The 11,078-nt window shown below is 36.6% G+C and overlaps 1 protein-coding gene across 1 annotated transcript; it reads right to left on the bottom strand.

Annotated features, from left to right (window-relative positions):
- Positions 1 to 1,532: 1,532 nt before the first annotated feature.
- Positions 1,533 to 10,716, bottom strand: nipsnap1 (nipsnap homolog 1 (C. elegans)). The gene is made up of 10 exons (XM_040051163.1): positions 10,472 to 10,716; positions 8,120 to 8,247; positions 7,460 to 7,505; positions 7,026 to 7,120; positions 6,631 to 6,701; positions 6,206 to 6,346; positions 4,998 to 5,029; positions 4,783 to 4,877; positions 2,760 to 2,843; positions 1,533 to 2,092 (listed from the first exon to the last, which is right to left on the bottom strand). The coding sequence occupies exons 1-10, from the start codon at positions 10,516 to 10,518 to the stop codon at positions 2,028 to 2,030; spliced, it is 804 nt and encodes a 267-aa protein (XP_039907097.1). The 5' UTR covers positions 10,519 to 10,716; the 3' UTR covers positions 1,533 to 2,027.
- Between the last annotated feature and the right edge of the window lie 362 nt (positions 10,717 to 11,078).

Genomic DNA, 11,078 nt, shown 5'->3' with positions numbered 1-11,078 from the left:
CTAATCAATGTAGGGAAAACCAAGGAGCTGATGATGGGTTTCAGATCAACCACACCAACACTAGTGAACATCCAGGGAACTAGCATTGAGATAATGGACTCTTATAAGTACCTGGGTGTACCCCTACCTGAACAATAATCTGGACTGGTGTCACAACGCTGATACTCTTTACTGGAAAAGTCAGAGCAGACTACCTGCTGAGAAAACTGAGATCTCTTAGAGTGCAGGGTGTGCTCCTGAAGAGCTTTTTTGACTCTTTGGTGGCATCATCCATCTTCTGTGGTGTTGTCTGTTGGAACAGCAACTTATCTACAGCTGGTAGGAAGTGGTTGGATAAGCTCATCAGGAAGGCCAGTTCTGTTCTAGGATGCCCCCTTGACCCAGTGCAGGTGGTAGGAGGCAGAAGAACTCTGGCCAAAATAAATCAATCTTGGGCAGTGTCTCCCACCCCATGTATGAATCTGTTGCAGAACTGGAGAGCTCCTTCAGTGACAGACTGCTGCATCCTAGCTGCACAAAGGAGCGTTATCACAGATCCTTCCTCCCAGCAGCTGTTAGACTTTGTATCCATCACTGATCCCAATGAACACAATAAGTTGTTTGCATCACTGCTGTTATTTGCAGTTTTTCAATTTCCTGTAAAGTGTCTCTCTTTGTTGTTTTTAAGCACTTTTCACAGCACTTTTTGTACTTCTGTAAAAGTAAAAAAAAAAAAAACCATCCTACTCAGCTGCACATTTCTTTGAGCCTGAGTATATTTTTAATAACTATACAGTATTTTTTTTCTTACATTGTAAATTTGCCCTGTGCTTTCCATTTCTTGTTTTTTATTTTATATTCTTTACTTTTGTGAGAATCTGTATCTGCCTGTCACTTTGTTGCTGAAACATGTGAATTTCCCCAATTAGGGACAATAAAGGATATTTCTATTTCTGTAACATTGCCCAAAGGTCAATAAAGAAATGCTTGTTGAACCTGACCTCTGAGTAAAATTCTTGCGACCTTAATGGCCATAGACTACAGGTGAAGTCACTGACTAGTTTCTTGATTGATCTTATCTTCATATTTTATTGATTTGATCTTATATGATAAAGTTTTCATTTATCAAATAATTGCAGCTGTTACTTTCATAAACAGAAAAAAGTCAGTCATAAACTTGCATTTCAGGATTAATCCAGTATGTAGAGAAGAATTACTCAAGATAAAGAGATGCAACTCTAATGATGTTGCTCAGGGTGACATGGTTTTTATGACACTTGCATAGCTAGGCTATGAAAAAAAAAAAAAAAAGACTACAGTATGGTTTTGCATACTTTTGTTTTTCATCATTCTAAATGTTGATTCTAAATATTACAAGAACCATATTTTGTGTAGGTCACCTATTATTTAAAAAAAAAAAATCCCAGATTAATGTATTAATTTATGTAACATCTTTACACATTAACTTTAAATTATAATTGATTTTGCAAAATTGAAATGTACTTAATTTTCAAGTACAATCAGTGAGGCAGGCTTTTGTTTTTATTTTTTTAATCAAATGGTTGTTTTACATTCACTGTTGCAACTTAGCATGATCTCATTCATTAAGTCATTCATACACATTTAATAGTACTATCATAAAAATTTTTATTGTGGAAAAGAAAACAAACAAAAACCCCATGTGTTCTGTTACATCAATTAATGATCAAAACAGAGCAAACACACCTCACTCCACTAAATCAGAAGGTAAAAATTCCTCAATAACACCGTAACGCACAAACACTTTTTCTCTTGTGTTTAAACCCCTTCACGTGTTTTATCTAAACCCCTGTAAATCTTGGTTTTTCATGTTCTTCATACTGAATGTGCTTGGAAATTGTACAACTACTTTTGACTTTGGCAATATCACAAACATGGAATCAGAAGTTTTACTTCAATGCTTTTAGTAACAACACAGATCATACAAAAGAAATGGAAACTACAATTAGTAAGACCAAAAAGTTAAGTAAAATTTGGTCATTGAATTATTTGCAGTCTCAGTCGCTTTCTCATTGTAAAGGTGAACTCTTAGTTGGAATCATTATTCTTGACTCCATACTTTGCAACAAAGGCACTGAGGACAGACAGAAAGACACATGTTAGAAAATGATATACCTAAAATTACAATTGTAATAATAAACAATCAGGAAAGCAAACAACAAACATACAGCTCTTAAAATTCTTCAAGCTGGGCAGTATCATTTTATAATTTGATGCTCACACTGGATGGCCAATAAATTACGATTTAAAAAAAAAAAAAAAAAAAAAAAAAAAAAAAAAAAAAAAAAAAAAAAAAAAAAAAAAAAATATATATATATATATATATATATATATATATATATATATATATATATATATATATATATATATATATATATATATATATATATATATATATATAATTACTGCAATCCTGTCAACTCCATCGCTAACAACAATGGGGGAGGGGAGGCAGCATTATATAATTTTCTGATTTTGTGTCAAAGCATTTAAAGAAAAAAATTGAAGGTTTATTTTAGCCCTACTTCAAAGAAATACAGATTTCAGATCCAGTACACAGACCACATTAAACATTTCAGCAGAAAATTGTTGGGAGGCATCTTTATGATTAAAAGAGTTTTGTGATCTACGAGTCTCAACTTTGCTGAATATAATTGCAGGTAAAAATAATCAGCGAGGTATAAAGCCCTGACAAAATCATTGCGTTTTTAAGGCATCTGGGTCAAGCATTTCTTTCTTACCTGTATAATACACGTTTACGTCCCATCCTTCTTTCCGCCAGGCAGAGTTTCTTGTCTCTTCTCGGGACTGGAGGCTCTCATAAGCTATGAAAAGACGGCAAAGAAAAAAAAATTCCAACGAAAAAAGCAAAGCAAAAAACCCCACCACACACACATATTACATCGCATTATGTGTGGATAAAATTTATAGTCACTGGCAACTTTATTAGTTACACCTTGCTAACATCAGGCCGAATCTCTTTTGCCATCAAAACTCAATTCTTAACTACACAGATTCAACCAGGTGCTGGAAACATTCCGATCCATTTTCACATAATAGGATCGCACTGTTACTGCAAATTCATCAGCTGCACGTGCAGTACATGATGTGAATCTCCTGTTCTACCACATTTCAGGTACGAACACGTAGTTCGTGGGTCACATATGGGCAGTGTTGGGAAGGTTACTTTTAAAATGTATTCCAGTACAGATTACATGCCCCAAAATGTATTTTGTAACGTATTCCGTTATGTTACTCAATGAGAGTAATGTATTCTGAATACTTTGGATTACTTAATATATTATCATGCTGTTTACAACTACATGAATGTACTATTGCTGTGATTTATTACTGTTACTGAAGGTCCGCGGCTCCGAACCATAGTAAAGGGACCTCTGGCTAATATGTCGGGTTCCGTGTAGGGCTCTTAGCCGAAAAATAGCTTTACTTTGTTGTCTGGGTCAAGTTTGAGACAGAGAGAGGCGTTGAAAGGCTGCTCCAACAGAACTTATTGTTTCGGAGGAAAACACGAACACAGTCGAGTCTTAATAGTTTACTTACAACTGGGCTCGTCAGGCACTCTTCTTGGCTGCAGTGGTTATTATTATATTTACATGCTTCCAGCTCCCGTTTCTGCTCAATGACAACTTGTACTTTTCCACTCTCCTTTTTCTCCCTCCTCGCGCTCACAGACACATAACCGGTATGGCAGTCCATTCTCCCTGCAGCACGGACTGCACTGCCGATGAAGCTACATTCTTTAGGGCTATGCCTGTAGCATTCTGCCTATTAGCTTAGCACAACAACAACAACAACAAAAAGGCGCTCTCTCACCCAGGAAACACACAGTCGCAGAAAGAGCGCGCGTCACCCTGTAACCATGGCAACCATAAGCTGCCGCCTGGAACAACAGAACATAACCGTCAAACAAAACCCAAACAGTCCTGACCCGCGACAATATGAAACAGGAAAATACCGCCGTGTAATCCATTTATTTCAACAAAGTAACTGTATTCTGAATACCACCTTTTTAAATGGTAACTGTAACAGAATACAGTTACTCATATTTTGCATTTTAAATACGTAACGGCGGTACATGTATTCCGTTACTCCCCAACACTGCATATGGGTCAATTTGATCAGAAATGTCAGACCACAATTGAATGATAATGTAAAAAAAAGCCACCCAAATATTTCTTCCCGTGTGTTTTGAATTTCAAGTATTAGTGCATTCTGTCTATCAGTGAATAAAACAGCCAAACATGTCATATGGAAAATATTTGCAATACAACAATATGTCTCAGTATTTACTCATGCTATTGTCATTTTAAAGAAACACACCGACATAGCTCTTTGTCTGAATGCCCTTAGTTCATTGAGATAATACAGGCTTCAAAAATTTGTGAAATTTATGATTCTAGCACAGAGGCTTGAACCAGAGTTCAGATGATATTAAAAATATGGACAACCACTCTTAAAACACCTTTAATAATTCGATTGACTCGCTTCCTGTTCCAAGATGCAATCAAAAGTCCAAATGTTATGTCGAGTGTAAAATCATCCTTTGTTGATGTTTGACACACCCGGGCTTATGTTGGAACCGTCACACTGAACTTTAGTGATTCATTAGAATACAGAATGTATGCAGGAGCATTCAGTTAGCTGAAATTCAGCCAGACCAAACTTGTCAGACATTTTCACATACAGCAGTCAATCACCTCATCTTACTGGCATGTTCTAAGTGTAGAGTGCTTAATTACTCACCCCACAAATGATGAACAACATAGAGTTGGCCAATCTGTGTGAAGAAACCGCCTACTGCCTCATCGTTTTCTTGTCTATGTTTGATTGCCCTCGCCCTGTTGCAAAACATTATCTTATTTAGTATAAAGATCACTGAAACACTTCTGATATTTTCACTTCCACTGAAAGAGATTCAGACATATGACATATGTTTAAATAAATTCAACGTATCTCACCAGCGATTGCCCCATTCAATCATGGTTCCTGGCTGAAGCACAAGTATAATATTAATTAGAATAGGTTTGAAACTAGATTATGACATTACCACCATCATATTTCCATAGAACTGAAAGACTGAAAGCACTATTTATCTATTATTCATAGCTATGTTTTTTGTTGTTGTTTTTTTTAACTGATCAGAGAACTCTGGGTGTCACAAGCCTGCATGCAAGAAGAACTGGAGCACTGAGTAAACAGATTTTTATCATAGCTGTTTTTGAACTTCTCTCCACTTGTGACACTCTTCAATTCAGTGAGTCAGGTCTGAATAAGTGAGCTGAAATTACGCAGGAAACCTTGGAAGGGCAAAATTGTAGAACAGGCCAGAGGTGAAAAAAATATGACTACTTCAAACAGATGAGAATTGGATTACTTGTTCAAGAAACGCAGCTGAAAAATATGGAAAGAAAACATCGAGAATAAGAACTATGCTAGTTATGTAACAAATTTATAAAAACTGTACTGACAGTTATACAGGATTACCAAAGTTATATTATTTCTGTTTGAACAGCACATGAACAGTACACTAATACGTCTAGATTTTGCTAAATGTGGACCCTGCCATGCACTTAAAAATAGTATACAACATGCAGATGTGTATATTTTTTGTAATTTTGCCTTTGTAAATCACAACAGGAGATTTCAAATCAAGTAATCAGGATATATCTAAAGAGCAGATGTCATGTTCTGCCAGGCCTTTCCTGCTGTCACCTTCATTTGCTTCTTGTTTCTGGGTCTCTCCGTCTTCAGTTCTATCTTCAGTAGATAAAAAGCATGCTTTAGCAGGCCTACATGCCCATATGCAAAATTGCCTCCACCATATTTGACAGACAACGTGGGATGATTTGGATGGTGAGCTGTGTCTTTCCTTTTGTACAATTTTATCCTCCCATTATTTTTGGAGTAAAATGGGAACAGGCCTCACCTGGTCATAAAACTGCTCGTCAATGAACTGTCCAATTACGTTTGAGCTTCTGAAATGGAAGACTACGTATAAAAATAAAACTGAAGAGGCTCACTCGCTTACTGAAGATAAAAGTGACGTTAGGGAAACCCAGAAACAGACTGCTTTGTTAGTTTTCCTACAAATCAAACAGTATTTATGTTGTATTGGTCACACATGTTCAAGCTATGCATTTTAAAAATGTGTAGCATAAATAGATACCTTAAGGTAATAGGTGCGCATTTCATAGAGGTTTGGTCCTTGTCTGGGAAGGGGTTCATTCCAGAAACTGAACTCCAGAAGAAGTTCATTTCGTCTTGAAAGCAACATTTTGGCCCTTTCCTTCCGAAACTCTAAGTACTCCTAAAAAGGGATAAAATGTTTGTTTATAACACTAAAAAGTGAATATTAATATTATATCTTAAAAATCAAACAAACAAAAAACAGCACCTCTGAAATGCCTTTTCTCCACAGAAACAACACATTAACATTTAAAGAAAATTATTACTTAAAAAAACAAGCAAACAAAAAAAACCAACAAATTAAAACAACAAAATAAGCAGTTTTCCCCTGGAAAATCAAAGGCCTTGTATGTATTGTATGCAATGTTGACTGAATAAGAGACGTTTAAAAAGGTCACAGCATGCCTTGTTAGCTCTCAACTTCTGCAGACAATCAGTCAAAGCTGGGTAGCCTCCTCTGTATCGCCACAGATGCACTGCAGAAAAACAACAGCAGATGTCACTGTAGCACTGCATAAGGTCTGATGCCACCCACACAACTAAGAGATAAAGAACCTCCATCACCATGCAATTACTTTTTATAGTTACTGACTGCTTTTTATGTATGCAATGCACTTAAATGATCACGTTAATTTATCATATATGCAGAAGGTGAAGTGCTGGTTGTGAGTCATCAGGTAGCATCTGTGTGTCTGCAAAGCTTTGCAAAAAGTCAGCCACTGAAATTGTGTTTTATGGGAACTTGATAGAGGAAAGCAGCAGTGATCAGTCAAAGGTGTCTTTTTGCATTTACTGCTTACCAGCCTGATCTTGTTCTCCATACCAGGTATTCCAGCTTCCAACTACCTCACACGGGTAGTCCTGGTCCTCGTGAAGTCTTTTCTGCACTTCAGCCCTAAAGCCAGCAAAAAAACAATAAAATAAAATACAAGTTAATGAAGGTGTATGCTGTTTGGAAATGCTCTCACTTTAGCTTAAAAACCAACTAGAGGGCAGTCAGGAAGCATAAAAATCCATCCAAGATATAAACTCAGCTGTATCTTCACTTCATTTTTTAAATACATTTATGTCATGAAGCTCATCTGATTTTAACTTTGTTCAGACCATATCTTGATTAATTAGTCCAGCACACTGTCTATTGCACTGCTGAAAGAAATCCAAAGAAAGTAAAGCACTGAAAACGTAACTTGACTGACAGAGATGCAGGAAATATTTCAAATATATCAGTACATACTCCAGACTGTTGTATGCTTCTAGGCATTCTGGTTTGACGTCATGAACTGAAAAAGAAAAAAGGCAGAGAGAAACCTATCAGAAATGGATGCATTTAAAAAAATAAAAGCAACATTCAAATTCTTCAACAAAGTAATTTCACACTCCGATTCAGCAAAGACTTGATATACAAAACTGATTCACTTGCAATAGGTTATAGGCAACGGCTGATAGAGTGTTCAAATTGAAATCCCTGTGCGGTGTGATGTACGCAACACAAAAGATCAAAGCCCCGAGAGAATGATAGATTTCTGTTCGAGAGACAGAAACTGTTACGTCTGCAGACTAAAAGAAAACCAGACAAATTGTTCAGATGTCACTAAAGTTTACAGGCATGAGACATCATCTCATCTTAGAATTACTTGTTGCTGTCAGTGTTTTGTGTATGCATAAGCTGTTGCAGAGGAGCCAAATTTTCATCTCTCATGTTGTTTTCAGTTTTCTCTGAGGTCATATGGCCTTCCATTTAAATGATTTATTTCACTTTTGAGACATATACAGGATCCATGTCACAATAATGTGATGTAAGTGTATCGTAGGCACTTGTCTTTGGCCTTCTGTAACCCAACACTTAAAGAAACTAAACCCTTGCTTTTATGTAAGTAAAAAGGTGTAGGCCTACATTGAATCTTATACAAGTTGCTGGTCTCCTTCTTTGAAAGCAGGTTGGAGTGAGCATCTTTCCTGGCATCGACTTTGTGCACAAATAAGGATCGGAACCAGCCTTTGTCGCTGCTCTCTGAAAACCTCCTACACAGAAACAAGATGAAAGAAAGTTTCACAAAAGCTCGGAGCAAAAACATAAAAACCCAGAAGTTGTCAATATAAAAAAAAAACTTAAAAAGGAACATGGAGATGTGCATGACATATGGGCTAAAAGATAGTCATGCTAATATTCTTTGATATGAAAAATATGCATACTGTATGAGTGAGTGGGCTGAATGCTACAGCTTGTGTCTTCAACCATAAAACTTTTTTATTTCACCCACTCTGGAGTGGATAAAGGGGGAATATTATTCACTTTACAACTATTGGAACAATCCAAGAGGCTCCAAATGGTATTTGAATATTAACCTAGCCGTTTCTTGCCCCACATAGCAGAGAAGTAAAACTTCAATCTGTCAAGTGTTAAAGCTGTACTTTTAGAAGGTGTTCCAATGAAAAGAAGAGAAGTACAGGTGATATGAATTATTCCAAACAGTAAAACAGCAGTTTCATTAAGAAAAGTGACAGTAAAATTGACAAACATACTTAAACTCAGCTACATTTGAAATTCAGGGACCTTTGTAATTCTTTATAAAACTCCCAATTTTAATACAATGTCACATTAACCTCAAATCCTGGATTTGCCTCATACTGTATGGCTGGTGTATCCCCACTAATGGATTAGGAAGCCATATTATGTTTCAAGTTAGTACTTGCAAAGTCATCTGCTGAGTCTTTTGCTTTGTTTTGTCATTCTAAAGTCCTAAAACTTTCAAGGTCAGTGGGACGTTTCTTTTAATAACCCCATGGGCCAATGGCTTTAATTGGAAGCTATAATTAAAAATGCATTTCCCATGGCACCCTATCAACAATAACAAAGCATATAATAAGCCAAAGACTTGTTTTCTGAATAGCATTTCAGTCAGTGACAGAGCAAATGCGTACTGGATGGAGGCACAAAAAAAATATGGTAACCCGTTGACCCACTTTGTGTGGAACTGCACAACATTTTCATCCCTTGTTCCCCATCCCACATAGTGAGACAACATTTTCATTGGCTCTAAAATCAATACCGCAGGACAGATCATTTCTAAAATCTGGCTGTTATTGAATGGTTCTGATGAAAGGCCGTCATCATGGGTCTTGTGGAGGTGTGTTACCTAAGGTAGAAACTTGTTAGTAGCCACAAAGTTTTGATGGATAAGGCTGAAAAATGGCCAAGAATAAAAAGAAATCAAATTATAATGTTAAATGAAATATTTAAATCATATGCTAAAGATAAGTTGACCAATCCCACAAAACTACATGTGGTAAAAACATTGTGTTTGTGTGAGACAATGTGGGGCATGCCAGAAATGTTGGGGAAACTTAAACAATTTAAACATGCAATCAAGTGTGTAGGTTACCAGCTTAGCTTTTAGCATGTATACGCTGAATAAATTATATTTAAATGCAAACTTTCCTACTTCGTTCTAAGTAAATACAATAGAGGATTAAAGCTGAAGTTTGTTCTTACGTCTCGTGCTTTATATACTCCTGTGTTCTCTTTTATTTCAATAGCTATTTAGCTGCTGTTCTATCTGGTAATGATCATTGGATTTCAATAGGGATGATATTCATAGGTTAGCTTAAGTTTTTGAGCAATATCTGACCATTTTAGCCAATTATGACACACAAATTGCATCCAGACAAAAACTGTATTTACCAGAATAAACTGTCACTTTATTTTCTTTGAGGTACTTCCCACCATATTTTCCAAAATCAGCAAAGCTTAGGATTTCTCAGTGGGGCACTGGCTCAATGTGTGGGACAATGGATTAAAAAGAAAAAGAAAAGAAAAGGGGAGAGCTGTGCTGTCCAACATAAACAGAGACATCTGATCATCCTACTCTCAGATGAGTACGTGTCATACACAACATGCTATCGGCCCCATGTTCAGTTTGCTGGGACCCAGTTATCCTAGTGGTGGTTACGTAACCCTATAGAGGCAAAAAAAGTTCAGACAGGACAAAGTTCAGAGGTCCTCCAAGTGATCAAACCATGTTTGAAAAACATAAACGTATCATAGGAACATAATGTAGAGATACAATATATCCATATGCAATATGTCTAAAAACATAAAAGATATTGAATTGCGAAAAATAATGTTTAACCGTTTGCCATTTGCTGCTTTAACAATTCATTTATTTAAATGGGTCCACATGTTTTCCTATATCTGCAAAAACTGGTTTACCTGCTGGTTCCGTGCAGATTGACAGAAATAGCTTACCTGTACAGCAAATATCCTTTAGCCTGAACAGACCTAGTTGTCGCCATGTTCTTCTTTCCAGCAAAAAGTTTCTTTAACACGCAAACAACTTGTGCTGGTTAATGTTTACCTCTGTGTGTGTGTGTGTGATATGACCGCTAGTCACGTTAAAGCTACTGAGTCAGCTAGCCACAAACTGAAAAACGCACGTGAAAGAGCGAGCCAGTGCACATGCACAATCGATCAGACCCAATTAGTTGATCCTACGTCACACGCTACGTTTTTAATCCAAAAGATCAGTGTTTTATCTAACATCCAGTAGATCAGCGTATGTTGTGCTTTAAATGATATATGCGTTTAAATGAAGAACTAAACGCATACAATAAAACTATAGTCACAAGTTAATAATTAACGAGGTACTTATCTTCCCTGTATTTCAGGATTATTAAAAATGAAATATACATTACACCAGCCACTTTGTTTGGTACACCTTGACGGTATCACACAGTTGCTGCAGATTTATCGGCTGCACATGGGTAATGTGGACCTACTGATCCCCCAAGTCTCAAAGGTGCTCTGGATTGAGATGTGGTGATTGTAGAAGCCTTTTGAGTACAGTGAAGTCACT

This window comes from Simochromis diagramma, unplaced genomic scaffold, assembly GCF_900408965.1.
Source record: "Simochromis diagramma unplaced genomic scaffold, fSimDia1.1 OVJJ01000131.1, whole genome shotgun sequence".
Lineage (NCBI taxonomy): Eukaryota > Metazoa > Chordata > Actinopteri > Cichliformes > Cichlidae > Simochromis > Simochromis diagramma.
The sequence above is the reverse complement of the archived record's forward strand: the minus strand, read 5'-3'. Positions and strand labels throughout refer to the sequence as shown.